Source organism: Ranitomeya imitator, chromosome 4 (genome assembly GCF_032444005.1).
Source record: "Ranitomeya imitator isolate aRanImi1 chromosome 4, aRanImi1.pri, whole genome shotgun sequence".
Classification (NCBI taxonomy): Eukaryota; Metazoa; Chordata; class Amphibia; order Anura; family Dendrobatidae; genus Ranitomeya; species Ranitomeya imitator.
The window spans coordinates 9,892,720-9,912,429 of NC_091285.1; the positions used below are offsets into that span (position 1 = coordinate 9,892,720).

Below are 19,710 nucleotides of genomic sequence, written 5' to 3' on the forward strand. Positions count from 1 at the left end.
GGTACCAGGATTGGGGCAGTATTATGGGGGACAGGTGCAGTTACGAGGATTGGGGCAGTATTATGGGGGCACAGGTACCAGGATTGGGGCAGTATTATGGGGGACAGGTGCAGGTACGAGGATTGGGACAGTATTAAGGGGGACAGGTGCAGGCACGAGGATTGGGGCAGGATTATGGGGGACAAGTGCAAGTACGAGGATTGGGGCAGTATTATGGGGGCACAGGTACCAGGATTGGGGCAGTATTATGGGGGACAGGTGCAGGTACGAGGATTGGGACAGTATTAAGGGGGACAGGTGCAGGTACGAGGATTGGGGCAGGATTATGGGGGACAAGTGCAAGTACGAGGATTGGGACAGTATTATGGGGGCACAGGTACCAGGATTGGGGCAGTATTATGGGGGACAGGTGCAGGTATGAGGATTGGGACAGTATTATGGGGGCACAGGTACGAGGATTGGGGCAGTATTATGGGGGACAGGTGCAGGTACGAGGATTGGGACAGTATTATGGGGGCACAGGTACGATGATTGGGGCAGTATTATGGGGGACAGGTACGAGGATTGGGGCAGTATTATGGGGGACAGGTGCAGGTATGAAGATTGGGGCATTATTATAGGGGCACGGGAGCAGGTACCAGGTTTGGAGCATCATTATAGGAGCACGGGAGCAGGTACCAGGTTTGGGGCATTATTATGGGGGCACGGGAGCAGGTACCGGTATTGGGAAAGCATTATGGGGGCCACCAGCTAGTACTGTTATTGGGCCACAGTTGCATGTTTTGTTATAGGGCGCAGCTTCTTTCGGGAAGGGGGGGCACCTTTCCTTTATGCTTCAGCCCTGTACTAACCACAGCGAGCTGCTGCTGAACCCTATTAAGCCCCTAAGAATTTCTGATGGAGGAAACGAAGCTGATAAAAATCACAGAGAAGCCGGGAACAAAGTACAACCTGGAAACAGAGACGAATAATCCGTATCTGTGACATCACCGATAGTAATTATATACCCGGCAATTACTCCAGATATCATTACTGCAGCTGATCTCACAGGCGTCGCTCATAATGGTGTATAAAAAACAATAACCGATCCTGTTCCCAGCAGGACGGCGGACGAGGATTTCTCACTTGTCCTTCGTGTACAATCCGTTTCCTCCTCAGTTATTAATCAGTTTCCTGCTCCAGGATTGTGACGTATCAGTGAAGACGGATCTTACACCGAGGCTCCGTGTGATGTATCAGTGATGGTGGATCTTACACCGAGGCCCCGTGTGATGTATCAGTGATGGTGGATCTTACACTGAGGCCCCGTGTGATGTATCAGTGATGGTGGATCTTACACCGAGGCCCCGTGTGATGTATCAGTGATGGTGGATCTTACACCGAGGCCCCGTGTGACGTATCAGTGATGATGGATCTTACACCGAGGCCCCGTGTGATGTATCAGTGATGGTGGATCTTACACCGAGGCCCCGTGTGATGTATCAGTGATGGTGGATCTTACACCGAGGCCCCGTGTGATGTATCAGTGATGGTGGATCTTACACCGAGGCTCCGTGTGATGTATCAGTGATGGTGGATCTTACACCGAGGCTCCGTGTGATGTATCAGTGATGGTGGATCTTACACCGAGGCCCCGTGTGACGTATCAGTGATGATGGATCTTACACCGAGGCCCCGTGTGATGTATCAGTGATGGTGGATCTTACACCGAGGCCCCGTGTGATGTATCAGTGATGGTGGATCTTACACCGAGGCCCCGTGTGATGTATCAGTGATGATGGATCTTACACCGAGGCTCCGTGTGATGTATCAGTGATGATGGATCTTACACCGAGGCCCCGTGTGATGTATCAGTGATGATGGATCTTACACCGAGGCCCCGTGTGATGTATCAGTGATGATGGATCTTACACCGAGGCCCCGTGTGATGTATCAGTGATGGTGGATCTTACACCGAGGCCCCGTGTGATGTATCAGTGATGATGGATCTTACACCGAGGCCCCGTGTGATGTATCAGTGATGATGGATCTTACACCGAGGCCCCGTGTGATGTATCAGTGAAGACGGATCTTACACCGAGGCCCCGTGTGATGTATCAGTGAAGATGGATCTTACACCGAGGCCCCGTGTGATGTATCAGTGATGATGGATCTTACACCGAGGCCCCGTGTGATGTATCAGTGATGATGGCTCTTACACCGAGGCCCCGTGTGATGTATCAATGATGGTGGATCTTACACCGAGGCCCCGTGTGATGTATCAGTGATGGTGGATCTTACACCGAGGCTCCGTGTGATGTATCAGTGATGGTGGATCTTACACCGAGGCCCCGTGTGATGTATCAGTGATGATGGATCTTACACCGAGGCTCCGTGTGATGTATCAGTGATGGTGGATCTTACACCGAGGCCCCGTGTGATGTATCAGTGATGATGGATCTTACACCGAGGCCCCGTGTGATGTATCAGTGATGATGGATCTTACACCGAGGCCCCGTGTGATGTATCAGTGATGGTGGATCTTACACCGAGGCCCCGTGTGATGTATCAGTGATGATGGATCTTACACCGAGGCTCCGTGTGATGTATCAGTGATGGTGGATCTTACACCGAGGCCCCGTGTGATGTATCAGTGATGATGGATCTTACACCGAGGCCCCGTGTGATGTATCAGTGATGATGGATCTTACAGCGAGGCCCCGTGTGATGTATCAATGATGGTGGATCTTACACCGAGGCCCCGTGTGATGTATCAGTGATGGTGGATCTTACACCGAGGCTCCGTGTGATGTATCAGTGATGGTGGATCTTACACCGAGGCCCCGTGTGATGTATCAGTGATGATGGATCTTACACCGAGGCCCCGTGTGATGTATCAGTGATGGTGGATCTTACACCGAGGCCCCGTGTGATGTATCAGTGATGATGGATCTTACACCGAGGCCCCGTGTGATGTATCAGTGATGGTGGATCTTACACCGAGGCCCCGTGTGATGTATCAGTGATGGTGGATCTTACACCGAGGCCCCGTGTGATGTATCAGTGATGGTAGATCTTACACCGAGGCCCCGTGTGATGTATCAGTGATGATGGATCTTACACCGAGGCCCCGTGTGATGTATCAGTGATGGTGGATCTTACACCGAGGCTCCGTGTGATGTATCAGTGATGGTGGATCTTACACCGAGGCCCTGTGTGATGTATCAGTGATGGTGGATCTTACACCGAGGCCCCGTGTGATGTATCAGTGATGGTGGATCTTACACCGAGGCTCCGTGTGATGTATCAGTGATGATGGATCTTACACCCAGGCCCCGTGTGATGTATCAGTGATGATGGATCTTACACCGAGGCTCCGTGTGATGTATCAGTGATGATGGATCTTACACCGAGGCTCCGTGTGATGTATCAGTGATGATGGATCTTACACCGAGGCTCCGTGTGATGTATCAGTGATGGTGGATCTTACACCGAGGCTCCGTGTGATGTATCAGTGATGGTGGATCTTACACCGAGGCTCCGTGTGATGTATCAGTGATGATGGATCTTACACTGAGGCCCCGTGTGATGTATCAGTGATGATGGATCTTACACTGAGGCTCCGTGTGATGTATCAGTGATGATGGATCTTACACTGAGGCCCCGTGTGATGTATCAGTGATGGTGGATCTTACACTGAGGCCCCGTGTGATGTATCAGTGATGGTGGATCTCACACCGAGGCCCCGTGTGATGTATCAGTGATGACGGATCTTACACCGAGGCCCCGTGTGATGTATCAGTGATGGTGGATCTTACACTGAGGCCCCGTGTGATGTATCAGTGATGGTGGATCTTACACTGAGGCCCCGTGTGATGTATCAGTGATGGTGGATCTTACACCGAGGCTCCGTGTGATGTATCAGTGATGGTGGATCTTACACTGAGGCCCCGTGTGATGTATCAGTGATGGTGGATCTTACACTGAGGCCCCGTGTGATGTATCAGTGATGGTGGATCTTACACCGAGGCCCCGTGTGATGTATCAGTGATGGTGGATCTTACATTACTGATCCTGAGTTACATCCTGTATTATACATATATATATATATATATATATATATGTAGCAGTGCTGTAGCAGTGCTGACTCGGAGTGGATAACTGCACTGACTTCTGAAGGTCCGTCCCGCAGCCGTGCACCCTCCCTGCACGGGGCAATAAAGCTACATTTAATCCCTCTCTGCAGGACCTGACAAAACTTTCATTTCATTCTAGCGACTCAGACATTTAAAATAAGAAACCCTTTAATCAAAGTTTGCGCTTCTAGAAAACTCGCAGAAAAGAACGGAGTGAACATCTGCTTAAAATAAATTAAGAGAATCTTATAAATACGGTATCACACGTTCACGGCAGCAGATTTCCATCATGTAAGTCTTTTGCGATTCACATTAACGTTGTGCCCTCGGACTGCTGTACTAAAAAATATAACACAGCGTCCTGAAGAGAAGCCGGAAAGCCGCTGCTCGTCCCACCCACGGCTTATCCTACCCGTGGATCATTTCACCCGAGGCTCATGCCACCCGAGGCTCATCCCACCCGCGGATCATCCCACCCGCAGCTCGTTCTCCAGGCCGTAGATCTTGGATTTCAAGTTCCGCAATTCTTCTTGTATTTTGTGGGTTTGCTTGTTCCCCTGCCGTACGGCGCCGAGGATGGCGAGATCCTGGTCAGGTCCGATATTCAGAGTGACCTGAAAAAAGGGAAGATTTGCAGCCCATGAATGCAGAATTTAACGATGTACCCTCTCCCCCCCCATAGCGTGGGGCAAGAACCCCATACGAGCCGAGATCAGATGTGAAGTATCAGCCGGCCGCCCCGCGCTCACCTTATACAGCTGCTTCTCCACGTCCCGCAGTCTCTGTCTCAGCAGCTTGATGTCCGTTTTGAAGCCCTCCACCTCCATGTTGCGCCGCTTCTCCAGCGCTTCGTACCGCTGAGTCATGAGCTGCAGCCGTTTGGCCACTTTATCGGAGCGCTCCTGGAATGATAACATGCGAATCAACGATCTGAGGGGGAAAGGGAATTTCTGCCCCCGGCACTTAATTCTGCCTCCTGCTTGAAATGCAATCGGACCTCATTCACATGGCGGTATTCGGGATCCATATTACACAGATACAGAACCCATTACAAATCCATAGCCACAGGCCCTACCTCCAATCTGTCAGTGGGATTTAATATGTCGTGAGGAGATCCTGTTACAAACATTACCTACTATGTTTAGCATGTTTTAAAGCTTCAATTGTCCTATAAACCTCAGAGCGGAGCTCACCTGTGAAGAAAAGACGTAACTACCAGAACTGGAAGCGCGACTTACAAGCATGGGAACGTCTCACACCTTTATCTTGAGTTTCAAGTTTTAAGAAAGTTGTTCTGTATTTGCCCAGTGATGGTGCGAAGGAAAAAAAAAAAAAGTCTCCTAGCTGAAAGTTTAGGCCCCAACTTATCTGCCAAGTGTGTGCGCTACATAGAAAGCAAATTTTTATTTTTATTTAGAAAAGGTCCTGAACTATTAAAAGTTGTGAAAAATCTCACCACTAAGTGGCGCTATACTGCAGGCTTTTTCTGCAATTTGGTAACACCCCAGTGGACCTGTCATAATAACACTTATTAAAGGGTTAATCCCATTTTAAGAAGATAGCAGGAGCACCTAGGAATGTTTTGCCAATTGCTGGGGGCTCAACAACTGGGTCCCCAAAGATCCTGGAGAGCCTCTTAAGTGCACATTAGAAATATACCAGAAATGTCCCAGAAGTGACCAGAAGGTAAGAGCTGCAACAACTAAAGGTACTGTCACACTAGACGATATCGCTAGCGATTCGTGACGTTGCAGCGTCCTCGCTAGCGATATCGTCCAGTGTGACAGGCAGCAGCGATCAGGATCCTGCTGGGAGATCGCTGGTCGGGGAAGAAAGTCCAGAACTTTATTTCGTCGCTGGACTCCCCGTAGACATCGCTGAATCGGCGTGTGTGACACCGATTCAGCGATGTCTTCCCTGGTAACCAGGGTAAACATCGGGTAACTAAGCGCAGGGCCGCGCTTAGTAACCCGATGTTTACCCTGGTTACCAGCGTAAAAAAACAAACAGTACATACTTAAGGCCCCTTCACATTAAGCGACGCTGCAGCGATACCGACAACGATCCGGATCGCTGCAGCGTCGCTGTTTGGTCGCTGGAGAGCTGTCACACAGACCGCTCTCCAGCGACCAACGATGCTGGTAACCAGGGTAAACATCGGGTAACTAAGTGCAGGGCCGCGCTTAGTAACCCGATGTTTACCCTGGATACCATGCTAAAAGTAAAAAAAAAACAAACACTAAATACTTACCTACCGCTGTCTGTCCTCCAGCGCTGTGCTCTGCTTCTCTGCTCTCCTCCTGTACTGTCTGGGAGCCGGAAAGCAGAGCGGTGACGTCACCGCTCTGCTTTCCGGCTCACAGACAGTACAGGAGGAGAGCAGAGCACAGCGCTGGAGGACAGACAGCGGTAGGTAAGTATCTAGTGTTTGTTTTTTTTTTATTTTTAGCATGGTAACCAGGGTAAACATCGGGTTACTAAGCGCGGCCCTGCGCTTAGTTACCCGATGTTTACCCTGGTTACCAGTGAAGACATCGCTGGATCGGTGTCACACACGCCGATCCAGCGATGTGAGCAGGAGTCCAGCGAAGAAATAAAGTTCTGGACTTTATTCAGCGACCAACGATCTCCCAGCAGGGGCCTGATCGTTGGTCGCTGTCACACAGAACGATTTCATTAACGATATCGTTGCTACGTCACAAATAGCAACGATATCGTTAACAATATCGTTATGTGTGAAGGTACCTTTACATTCAGCTGTCTGTCCCTTGCCGTCTGGTTCCTGCACTGACTGCTGGCCGTAAAGTGAAAGCAGAGCACAGCCACAGCGGTGAGTCACCGCTGTGTGACTCACCGCTGTGCTGTGCTTTACCCTCTGTGGTGACCTCCATCTTCCCACCAACTAATCCTTCCCCAAACAAATAACTCTCACCTCACCTGCAGACCTGCGCCGCAACCTCTCCTACTGAAACACAAAGCAAGCCGGACACTCCTCTCCTCCTCCACCTACTCGCTTTCTCCTGGTCACCCTCTCCCCTCCTCCCACCTTCTCTCCCTTCCTGATCTTCACCCACCTTCTCTCCATCTTTCATTGACCTCCTTTCCAGTCTTTCTCCCACCTTCTCTCATTGATCTTCTCCCACCTCTACACCTCACTTTCATCTACCTCCTCTCCCCTTCTGATCTTCTACCACCTCTCTTTCATCCACCGCCAATCCCTCCTTTCTCCTTCTCCCACCTACCCTCCCTCTCTCCCACCTCCTCTCTTTCCACCACCTCTCCATCTTCTCCGACCTCCCCCCCCTCTACACCTCCTCTTTCCACCACCTATCCATCATCTTCTCCGACCTCCCCCCCTCTCTACACCTCCTCTTTCCACCACCTATCCATCATCTTTTGCCACCACCATCTTCTCCCACCTCCCCTCCCTCTCCTCTCTCCCACCTCCTCTCTCTTTTCACCATCTTCTCCCTCCTCCCCTCCCTGTCTACTACCTCTCCATCATCTTCTCCCACCTCCCCTCCCTCTCTCCATCTACTCTCTCTCCTTCTCCTCACTGCTGGCAATATATCTCACAATCCTGGACCCTCACAGCTGCTATCCCCCCAATTCTCCGTTCCATCACTCACCACCTAGAATATACCACAATGTCTGCCACATAAAACCCTTTCCCTTGACCGCACTCTGCTGCTCCCTTTCTCTGGAGCCGCCGTTCCATCTGCAATAAGCTTCAAGTCATCCACGATCTCTTTACCTCTCGTAACCTCTCCTTCATGGGCCTCACAAACATGGCGGACGCCCTCACTTGCTGCACTGTGTAACAATGACCATTACTTCGCCCACACTCCTCACTCTGGCAATAGACATTATGGGGGAGTGAACCTTATCCTTTCTAAAACCTGCGTGTTTAGCCCAATCCCACCTTTACTCTCCGTCATCCTCCATTTCTGAAGTGCACTGTCTGTATCTACTCTCCCTTGAACCTCCAAATGGCCGTCATATACCGACCCCAGGAACTGGCCACTGTCTTTATTGAAACCAGGTGGAGAAGTGGTCAATACTCTCTCTGCAGACATCACCACCACCATCATCATCATGGGTGACTCCAACATCCCCACTGACACCCACCAGCCTGCAAGCTCCTCTACTCAGAGGTCCACCGCATCCACCCACACAGATGGACATATACTAGACCTGACCTTCTCCCCACCTCTACTCCCTATCTATCCTCACCTGTACCCTATCGGACCACCATTTATTCACTTTCTCATCCCGGTCGTCTTCCCTTGCACTCTTGTCCAGCAACTAACACATCTAGACACTCGCACATCCCGCCTCTACCGCTGTCCTCCATATCTTCACTCCAAGACAAAGACATCACCACCGTTATCTACAACGCCACACTGGCATCAGCTATTGACGCGGTCGCCCGTCTTGTGCATGGCAGAGTGCGACGAATCAAATAGACAACCCAAGCACAATAACCTCACTAAAAAGCTTTTTGCATTGTTTGGCAGCTTTGCTGCTGGCGGTGGTGGTGAGGTGTAAGTTCACACCACCTCCAGAGCTGCCACCTCACCGCCGCCAGCAGCAGAGCTGCCACCTCACCACCGCCAGCAGCAGAGCTGTCACCTCACCACCGCCAGCAGCAGAGCTGTCACCTCACCACCGCCAGCAGCAGAGCTGTCACCTCACCACCGCCAGCAGCAGAGCTGTCACCTCACCACCGCCAGCAGCAGAGCTGTCACCTCACCACCACCAGAGCTGCCACCACACCACCGCCACCAGCAGCAGAGCTGCCACCTCACCACCGCCGGCAGCAGAGCTGCCACCTCACCACCGCCAGCAGCAGAGCTGTCACCTCACCACCGCCAGCAGCAGAGCTGTCACCTCACCACCGCCAGCAGCAGAGCTGTCACCTCACCACCGCCAGCAGCAGAGCTGTCACCTCACCACCGCCAGCAGCAGAGCTGTCACCTCACCACCGCCAGCAGCAGAGCTGTCACCTCACCACCACCAGAGCTGCCACCACACCACCGCCACCAGCAGCAGAGCTGCCACCTCACCACCGCCAGCAGCAGAGCTGCCACCTCACCACCGCCAGCAGCAGAGCTGTCACCTCACCACCACGAGCTGCCACCACACCACCACCACCAGCAGCACAGCTGCCACCTCACCACCGCCAGCAGCAGAGCTGCCACCTCACCACCGCCAGAGCTGAGAGACGTTCAGCACTCATTTCCTGGGGTCAATAGGGGTCCCAGCAATCAATAAGTTATCACCGATCCTCACCAGCCCTATGGGCCATCAATGTCTCTGCTCTGCACCAGAAACCGACATAACGTTTCCGACACAGCGATGCGGACATTCATGCATTGGACTCATGCAGCCGCCTGGTTACGGCCAACATCGCGCTGCCCATCAGCTGGTGGCATCATATGCCAGTAACGGGCCAGGTGACTCACACCCGTGGTAAAATAGTCGCAGAGTGTGGCATCATCACAACAGCTCCCTGTCCTATTTATTTAGGCTGTGTACAGGAGGATTAGCTGCTCCATCCACTGCAGGAAAGCCGCACGTGACGGGGAAAGTAAATGTCAGACCTCGGGTTGGGCTCTGAAAATCAATGCAATCGTTCCCGATCAGTATCTTTCCCTCAGTTTCCACAAACTCACGGATGTCAGACGCCTAAGTGTGGCACAGGAATCACGACATCCCCTTTAAGAGACTTGTGGGAGATGGAGGTCTCACCTTGAAGATTTCTCGGCCCACATCTCCTTCCTCCCGAATCTTGGCCAGCTCGTCCTCCAGGGCCACACACTGCTCCCGGTACATGTCGGACAGACGGTGAGCCTGAGCCAGCTGTTCTGTCAGATTCTGCACGGACAAAGGGTTAGCAGTATGGACGACGTGAAGAGACGTCACCATCACAGCAGCATCGGTGCGTAACCACCTTCACTTCCTCAGTGCGGGACGAGCGCGCCGCTCTCTCTGCATGCGACAGTCTCAGGATCTCCATCTCCTGCTCTCTATCCCGGTCAGGATCCCGACCCTTCACCAGCTGCTCCTGACGCCGGTCCAACTCCTGCAGCAACTGATCCTTCTCCGCCATCCAAGACTTCTCGTTGGCCCGACCCTCGAACTTCAGCTGCAAGAAATCTCTAGTGCTCTCATATAGGAGCCTCTGTGTCTTGTGTAGTCTTAAAGAAAGATGAGGGGATAAGAAACAAGGAGGGGCAACAACTATAATACTGCCCCTATGTACAAGAATATAACTACTATAATACTGCTCCTATGTACAAGAATATAACTACTATAATACTGCCCCTATGTACAAGAATATAACTACTATAATACTGCCCCTATGTACAAGAATATAACTACTATAATACTGCCCCTATGTACAAGAATATAACTACTATAATACTGCTCCTATGTACAAGAATATAACTACTATAATACTGCCCCTATGTACAAGAATATAACTACTATAATACTGCCCCTATGTACAAGAATATAACTACTATAATACTGCTCCTATGTACAAGAATATAACTACTATAATACTGCCCCTATGTACAAGAATATAACTACTATAATACTGCTCCTATGTACAAGAATATAACTACTATAATACTGCCCCCTATGTACAAGAATATAACTACTATAATACTGCTCCTATGTACAAGAATATAACTACTATAATACTGCCCCTATGTACAAGAATATAACTACTATAATACTGCTCCTATGTACAAGAATATAACTACTATAATACTGCTCCTATGTACAAGAATATAACTACTATAATACTGCCCCTATGTACAAGAATATAACTACTATAATACTGCTCCTATGTACAAGAATATAACTACTATAATACTGCCCCCTATGTACAAGAATATAACTACTATAATACTGCTCCTATGTACAAGAATATAACTACTATAATACTGCCCCTATGTACAAGAATATAACTACTATAATACTGCCCCTATGTACAAGAATATAACTACTATAATACTGCCCCTATGTACAAGAATATAACTACTATAATACTGCCCCCTATGTATAAGAATATAACTACTATAATACTGCCCCCTATGTACAAGAATATAACTGCTATAATACTGCCCCTATGTACAAGAATATAACTACTATAATACTGCCCCCTATGTACAGAATATAACTACTATAATACTGCCCCTATGTACAAGAATATAACTGCTATAATACTGCCCCCTATGTACAGAATATAACTACTATAATACTGCTCCTATGTACAAGAATATAACTACTATAATACTGCTCCTATGTACAAGAATATAACTACTATAATACTGCCCCCTATGTACAGAATATAACTACTATAATACTGCTCCTATGTACAAGAATATAACTGCTATAATACTGCCCCCTATGTACAGAATATAACTACTATAATACTGCCCATATGTACAAGAATATAACTACTATAATATTGCTCCTATGTACAAGAATATAACTACTATAATACTGCACCTATGTACAAGAATATAACTACTATAATAATGCCCCTATATACAACAATATAACTACTATAATACTGCTCCTATGTACAAGAATATAACTACTATAATACTGCCCCCTATGTACAAGAATATAACTACTATAATACTGCCCCCTATGTACAGAATATAACTACTATAATACTGCCCCCTATGTACAGAATATAACTACTATAATACTGCCCATATGTACAAGAATATATCTACTATAATACTGCTCCTATGTACAAGAATATAACTACTATAATACTGCCCCCTATGTACAAGAATATAACTACTATAATACAGCCCCCTATGTACAGAATATAACTACTATAATACTGCCCCCTATGTACAGAATATAACTACTATAATACTGCCCCCTATGTACAGAATATAACTACTATAATACTGCCCCCTATGTACAGAATATAACTACTATAATACTGCCCCCTATGTACAGAATATAACTACTATAATACTGCCCCCTATGTACAGAATATAACTACTATAATACTGCCCCCTATGTTCAGAATATAACTACTATAATACTGCCCCTATGTACAAGAATATAACTACTATAATATTGCTCCTATGTACAAGAATATAACTACTATAATACTGCCCCCTATGTACAGAATATAACTACTATAATACTGCCCCCTATGTACAGAATATAACTACTATAATACTGCCCCCTATGTACAGAATATAACTACTATAATACTGCCCCCTATGTACAGAATATAACTACTATAATACTGCCCCCTATGTACAGAATATAACTACTATAATACTGCCCCCTATGTTCAGAATATAACTACTATAATACTGCCCCTATGTACAAGAATATAACTACTATAATATTGCTCCTATGTACAAGAATATAACTACTATAATACTGCCCCTATGTACAGAATATAACTACTATAATACTGCCCCCTATGTACAAGAATATAACTACTATAATACTGCCCCTATGTACAAGAATATAACTACTATAATACTGCCCCCTATGTACAAGAATATAACTACTATAATACTGCCCCTATGTACAAGAATATAACTACTATAATACTGCCCCCTATGTTCAGAATATAACTACTATAATATTGCTCCTATGTACAAGAATATAACTACTATAATACTGCCCCTATGTACAGAATATAACTACTATAATACTGCCCCCTATGTACAAGAATATAACTACTATAATACTGCCCCTATGTACAAGAATATAACTACTATAATACTGCCCCCTATGTACAGAATATAACTACTATAATACTGCCCCTATGTACAAGAATATAACTACTATAATACTGCCCCTATGTACAAGAATATAACTACTATAATACTGCCCCTATGTACAAGAATATAACTACTATACTGACTGCTGAGGTCACATGAATGTTAACGATTGGAGTCGTACTTCTCGGTCGTCTCTTTGATCTTGGCCTGGTCTCGTTGATGCTGAACCTGAGCCTCCTCCATGCGGATCCTTCTGTCGTCCATCAGGGCCTCCACTTGCTCCTTGGAGAGCCGGGTTTGCTCCTCCAGTTGTGCTTGTAGCGCCTCCACCTGGAGGACGACGGAGAGATCAGCATTACCTGGACTGTTTCATGGCGGCTCTGTGTTACCTGCTCCTCTATGACGTTGCGGCCTCACCTGGAGAAGAAGTGTTTGGTCGTCCGGCTTTTCTTGTGCGGCCGTTCGGTCGTTCTTCCTGGACGATCTGATTTGACCTTGTTTTGCAGCTGTAGAGAAGGGGAGATGTACGATCACTTAAGGTCCGATGTTGTGAGTTTGGGGGATGGGGTACAGTTTGGACTGCATTTCCTGACACCTGTCTTCGATGAGCCATCTTGCACCCTCACCTGCTCCTATCCGGCCTGGACGCTGCTGCTCTCTGCGTTCATGGGGGTCTCCCGTCTGGATGGATCTTTGGGGTACGGTGACCTATAGGAGAGAGACATGAGCTAAATACAAGCAATAGTGTAATGACAGCGACCCCTACAGCCGATATCAGGTACTACACAACATAGGAAACAAGACAAGCCTGCCAGGAAGCAGAGATCCCGGAACTGGATAAATACAGGATGGATGATCCCTTTATCTTATATCCAGTGAAATGACACCTGACCCTTTAATCTCACCTTATTTGGTGGCTCCTTGTGGAAATAAGTGATTTCCCCCCCGCTGGTGGCCACCAAGGCCAGAAGTTGCTGGATTTTCTTCCTGTCCTCCAGTTCTCTAAGATAAAACACGAGATAAATCTGTGACATGGAACGATGAGAGCGATCGCCCCGATGTTGTGGATGGAACCAAGTTACTGGCGATAGGTAATAGTGTGGCGCATGTGATGGATCGCAGCGGTACCATCGCTCAGCACGCGCTCACTCGCTCCTCACCTGATCTTCAGCCTGTCGTTCTCGGAGTACAGCCGCAGCACGTGCTCCCGCTCCTGGAAGAGGTAAACCTGCATGTCGCTCAGCGCCTTCTGCAGCTCCGAGATCTCCTCCTCGCGCTGCCGCATTTCCCACTGGAGCTTGTGCTGCCGAGAAGAAAGTCAATAGGAACATTCGCAGGACGCCAAGTGATCGCTGACACCGAGCTTCAGCATTTCAATAACATTTGTGTTTTTCTAACGATGGAGATAATGTTTTTAGTTTTCTTTTCCCCTCTGCAGACAACACAACCCGACCCTGCATAAAATGTGCAGACGACAAGATGGCGATGGTCTGAAAACCTTATTACCAGATTTTATCACCAAGAACACAGATCAGGAGATCGGACATTTCCCATTTAGAAATTGATGGCAGCAACACATCTTAAAAAAAAGTTGTGCCCCAGGCCGCCTCCGCCACAGTGCCCCCGGCCGCCTCCGCCACCGTCTAATGTCCCCTCTTCTTCTTACAAGTCTGTAAGGGACGAGGAGGTAATTACTGGAGTTTTGAGTGAGGAACGTTGCCCCATTCTCGCTTGTTCCTTTATTCTGTATTTTATGCTGTGCGGCCTGAGGGTCCAGAGACCACAAGGATCCCGTACTGACCGTCAGCCTTGTCCCTTGTGCACATGGATTTCTATATAATCTTCTGATATTTTCTGCTGTAGATGGAGGATATTTAAGTCTTTGCAATTTTTACGCTGAACATTATTTTTTTTAATTGTTCCTCAATTTGAAGACGCAGCAGTTCACAGATCGGAGACCTCTGACCACCTTTCCTGCAGAGACTCTGCCTCTCTAACAAGCTCTTTTTTTTTTTTATATACAGTCATGTGACTTAGGGTACCGTCACACTATACGATTTACCTACGATCACGACCAGCGATATGACCTGGCCGTGATCGTAGGTAAATCGTAGTGTGGTCGCTGGGGAGCTGTCACACAGACAGCTCTCCAGCGACCAACGATGCCGAGGACCCTGGGTAACCAGGGTAAACATCGGGTAACTAAGCGCAGGACCGCGCTTAGTTACCCGATGTTTACCCTGGTTACAAGCGTTAAACTAAAAAAAAAAAAAACAGCACATACTTACATTCTGGTGTCCGTCAGGTCCCTTGCAGTCTGCTTCCCGCACTCAGTGACTGCCGGCCGTAAAGTGAAAGTAAAAGCACAGCCGCTGTGCTCTGCTTTCACTTTACGGCCGGCAGTCACTGAGTGCGGGAAGCAGAGACGGCAAGGGACCTGACGGACACCAGAATGTAAGTATGTGCTGTTTGTTTTTTTTTAGTTTAACGCTTGTAACCAGGGTAAACATCGGGTAACAAAGCGCGGTCCTGCGCTTAGTTACCCGATGTTTACCCTGGTTACAAGCGAACGCATCGCTGGATCGCATCGCTAGATCGGTGTCACACACACCGATCTAGCGATGACAGCGGGAGATCCAGCGATGAAAGAAAGTTCCATACGATCTGCTACGACGTACAATTCTCAGCAGGATCCCTGATCGCTGCTGCGTGTCAGACACAGCGATATCGTAACGATATCGCTGGAACGTCACGAATCGTACCGTCGTAGCGATCGAAATGTTATAGTGTGACGGTACCCTTAGTTGTAAATTATCGCTCCAGCTGATTTTGATTAGTGTCACTTATTTTTCCAGCCATTTTATTAAAGGGAACCTGTCAGGTGATCGTGCGACCATTGCTCTAGTGTTGCAGTCTACAGGACCAATCCCTGTCTACTATGAGGAGAACCAAAATGGCCTTGACGGGGGCAGGAGGTCCCCAGCAATAAGACGTTCACGTCACCTGCTCCTCATACGTCGCTTTATACTGCTCCAGCCGCGTCACCAGATCTTCATGCTCCTCGTCGAACTCAGCGATCTTCCTGCGGTAATACTCCAGCAGCTCGCGGGACGGCCGCAGGTACGCCAGGCGCTCATTAATGGGGGGCAGCGGGGTGGAGCCCACCGGCTGCGGGGTGAAGCTGTAGGAGACGGACGAGTCCGGAGTGTGGGGGGTCCGGTGCCTGAAGGAGAAGAAACGTGAGACCCCAGACGGGATCCGTGCAGCCGTCACTGTGACCCCGCGCCGCCCCCTCATCACTGTGACCCCGCGCCGCCCCCTCATCACTGTGACCCCGCGCCGCCCCCTCATCACTGTGACCCCGCGCCGCCCCCTCATCACTGTGACCCCGCGCCGCCCTCTCATCACTGTGACCCCGCGCCGCCCCCTCATCACTGTGACCCCGCGCCGCCCCCTCATCACTGTGACCCCGCGCCGCCCCCTCATCACTGTGACCCCGCGCCGCCCCCTCATCACTGTGACCCCGCTCCGCCCCCTCATCACTGTGACCCCGCGCCGCCCCCTCATCACTGTGACCCCGCGCCGCCCCCTCATCACTGTGACCCCGCGCCGCCCCCTCATCACTGTGACCCCGCGCCGCCCCCTCATCACTGTGACCCCGCTCCGCCCCCTCATCACTGTGACCCCGCTCCGCCCCCTCATCACTGTGACCCCGCTCCGCCCCCTCACCTGTGGTCTCGGGGGGGTGACAGCGCCATGTCTGCAATAAGTACAAAATCTGTGGGAAAAAAAATGTAATTACAAGAAATAAAGTCACAACGGGTTTATAGTTAAAGGGATATTTAATTAACCCTTTCCCTCCACAGGGAGATAAACTGGAGGTCTCCGTCGCCACCATCTTTATAGCCGCAGGTAAATAACACAAGAGATGAAGAGGGGTAAGAAAGAAAAAAAAGAAAAAACAAATTATAAAAATACTGAAAAACTTAGAACTAAGAAACAATCACCGGAATCCTCAGAAAAACTAATAAAAGTCACACAGAACGTTCTGTCCCGCAGGAGGCGGCAATGAAGGAAGAAAAGGACAATTTATATATAGAAACCAGAGAAGCCTGTGCCCCCCGGCGCTGACTGCACACAGCGCCCCCACAGTCAGCGGCCACAGCCGTACCTGCCTATAACGGCGCAGGAGCCTGTGTATCCCTGGTACAGCACCGGGAGCGCACGTCCTCCGCTCCCGCCGCTCTCCGCGGGTCTGCAGTCGCCTCAGCACAAACTGAAAACCGAACAAGCCGCTGGCAGAGTCACAGCCAATCACAAAGCAGCTTCATTCATCAGCCAATCAGAAGCAGGGTCGTTGCATACGCCCGCGCGGTGCGCGGCGGGAACTGTAGTTCTGTGGGTCTAACTGGATTTGTTTATCACCGTATGGCAGCGATACCTCCCGCCCTCTGCCGGTCAATTCTAGTACTGCAGCGCAGAATGACGCTAAGCGGAGGAAGACGCAGAGTACTACACTATCGCCGTCTGCTTGTCACCTTTGGTACTGCAGCGTAGGAATATGTAGGGTGATACCGCCGGCCTCTAATGTTTTTACCTGGTACTGCAAGGTAAAAGAGGGCAAGGCGAAACCGCCGCCCTCTGCTGGAATCATTTGGTACTGCTGCGCTGGATGACGCGAGTTAAACCGCCGCCCTCTGCTGGTTTTATCTGGTACTACAGCGTAGGATGACACGGTGATACTGCTGCCCTCTGCTGGTTTTATCTGGTACTACAGTATAGGATGACACGGTGATACTGCCGCCCTCTGCTGGTTTTATCTGGTACTACAGTGTAGGATGAAACGGTGATACTGCCGCCCTCTGCTGGTTTTAGCTGGTACTACAGCGTAGGATGACACGGTGATACTGCCGCCCTCTGCTGGTTTTATCTGGTACTACAGCGTAGGATGACACGGTGATACTGCCGCCGTCTGCTGGTTTTATCTGGTACTACAGCGTAGGATGACACGGTGATACTGCCGCCCTCTGCTGGTTTTATCTAGTACTACAGCGTAGGATGACACGATGATACTGCCGCCCTCTGCTGGTTTTATCTAGTACTACAGCGTAGGATGACACGGTGATACTGCCGCCGTCTGCTAGTTTTATCTGGTACTACAGCGCAGGATGACACGGTGATACTGCCGCCCTCTGCTGGTTTTATCTGGTACTACAGCGTAGGATGACACGGTGATACTGCCGCCCTCTGCTGGTTTTATCTAGTACTACAGCGTAGGATGACACGATGATACTGCCGCCCTCTGCTGGTTTTATCTAGTACTACAGCGTAGGATGACACGATGATACTGCCGCCCTCTGCTGGTTTTATCTAGTACTACAGCGTAGGATGACACGGTGATACTGCCGCCGTCTGCTGGTTTTATCTAGTACTACAGTGTAGGATGACACGATGATACTGCCGCCCTCTCCTGGTTTTATCTGGTACTACAGCGTAGGATAACACGGTGATACTGCCGCCCTCTGCTGGTTTTATCTAGTACTACAGCGTAGGATGACACGATGATACTGCCGCCCTCTGCTGGTTTTATCTAGTACTACAGCGTAGGATGACACGGTGATACTGCCTCCCTCTGTTGGTTTTATCTGGTACTACAGCGCAGGATGACACGGTGATACTGCCGCCCTCTGCTGGTTTTATCTGGTGCTACAGCGTAGGATGACACGGTGATACTGCCGCCGTCTGCTGGTTTTATCTGGTACTACAGCGTAGGATGACACGGTGATACTGCCGCCCTCTGCTGGTTTTATCTAGTACTACAGCGTAGGATGACACGGTGATACTGCCGCCCTCTGCTGGTTTTAGCTGGTACTACAGCGTAGGATGACACGGTGATACTGCCGCCCACTGCTGGTTTTATCTGGTACTACAGCGTAGGATGACACGGTGATACTGCCGCCGTCTGCTGGTTTTATCTGGTACTACAGCGTAGGATGACACGGTGATACTGCCGCCCTCTGCTGGTTTTATCTAGTACTACAGCGTAGGATGACACGATGATACTGCCGCCCTCTGCTGGTTTTATCTAGTACTACAGCGTAGGATGACACGGTGATACTGCCGCCCTCTGCTGGTTTTATCTGGTACTACAGCGCAGGATGACACGGTGATACTGCCGCCCTCTGCTGGTTTTATCTGGTACTACATTGTAGGATGACACGGCGATACTGCCGCCCTCTGCTGGTTTTATCTAGTACTACAGCGTAGGATGACACGGTGATACTGCCGCCGTCTGCTGGTTTTATCTGGTACTACAGTGTAGGATGACACGGTGATACTGCCGCCCTCTTCTGGTTTTATCTGGTACTACAGCGTAGGATGACACGATGATACTGCCGCCCTCTTCTGGTTTTATCTGGTACTACAGTGTAGGATGACATGGTGATACTGCCGCCCTCTGCTGGTTTTATCTGGTACTACAGCGTAGGATGACACGGCGATACTGCCGCCCTCTGCTGGTTTTATCTAGTACTACAGCGTAGGATGACACGGCGATACTGCCGCCCTCTGCTGGTTTTATCTAGTACTACAGCGTAGGATGACACGATGATACTGCCGCCGTCTGCTGGTTTTATCTGGTACTACAGCGTAGGATGACACGATGATACTGCCGCCCTCTCCTGGTTTTATCTGGTACTACAGCGTAGGATGACACGGCGATACTGCCGCCCTCTGCTGGTTTTATCTGGTACTATAGCGTAGGATGACACGGTGATACTGCCGCCCTCTGCTGTTTTATCTCGTACTACGGCGCAGGA

At 49.4% G+C, this 19,710-nt stretch overlaps 1 protein-coding gene across 1 annotated transcript; it reads right to left on the bottom strand.

Annotated features, from left to right (window-relative positions):
* Nucleotides 1–4,220: 4,220 nt before the first annotated feature.
* Nucleotides 4,221–17,198, bottom strand: CCDC77 (coiled-coil domain containing 77). Its single transcript, XM_069762958.1, has 12 exons — nucleotides 17,064–17,198; nucleotides 16,622–16,670; nucleotides 15,896–16,115; nucleotides 14,053–14,195; nucleotides 13,798–13,894; nucleotides 13,519–13,600; nucleotides 13,310–13,398; nucleotides 13,074–13,222; nucleotides 10,069–10,315; nucleotides 9,867–9,992; nucleotides 4,865–5,017; nucleotides 4,221–4,729 (listed from the first exon to the last, which is right to left on the bottom strand). The coding sequence occupies exons 2-12, from the start codon at nucleotides 16,648–16,650 to the stop codon at nucleotides 4,583–4,585; spliced, it is 1,482 nt and encodes a 493-aa protein (XP_069619059.1). The 5' UTR covers nucleotides 16,651–16,670; nucleotides 17,064–17,198; the 3' UTR covers nucleotides 4,221–4,582.
* Nucleotides 17,199–19,710: the final 2,512 nt, after the last annotated feature.

Coding starts and splice junctions, on each gene's coding strand:
- CCDC77 (XM_069762958.1), bottom strand. CDS start 16,650: ATGGCGCTGTCACCCCCCCGAGACCACAG. Junction 14,196..15,895: donor AAGCGACGTATGAGGAGCAG/GTGACGTGAACG, acceptor TCTTCTCGGCAG/CACAAGCTCCAGTGGGAAAT. Junction 13,399..13,518: donor TCCAGGCCGGATAGGAGCAG/GTGAGGGTGCAA, acceptor CCTTCTCTACAG/CTGCAAAACAAGGTCAAATC.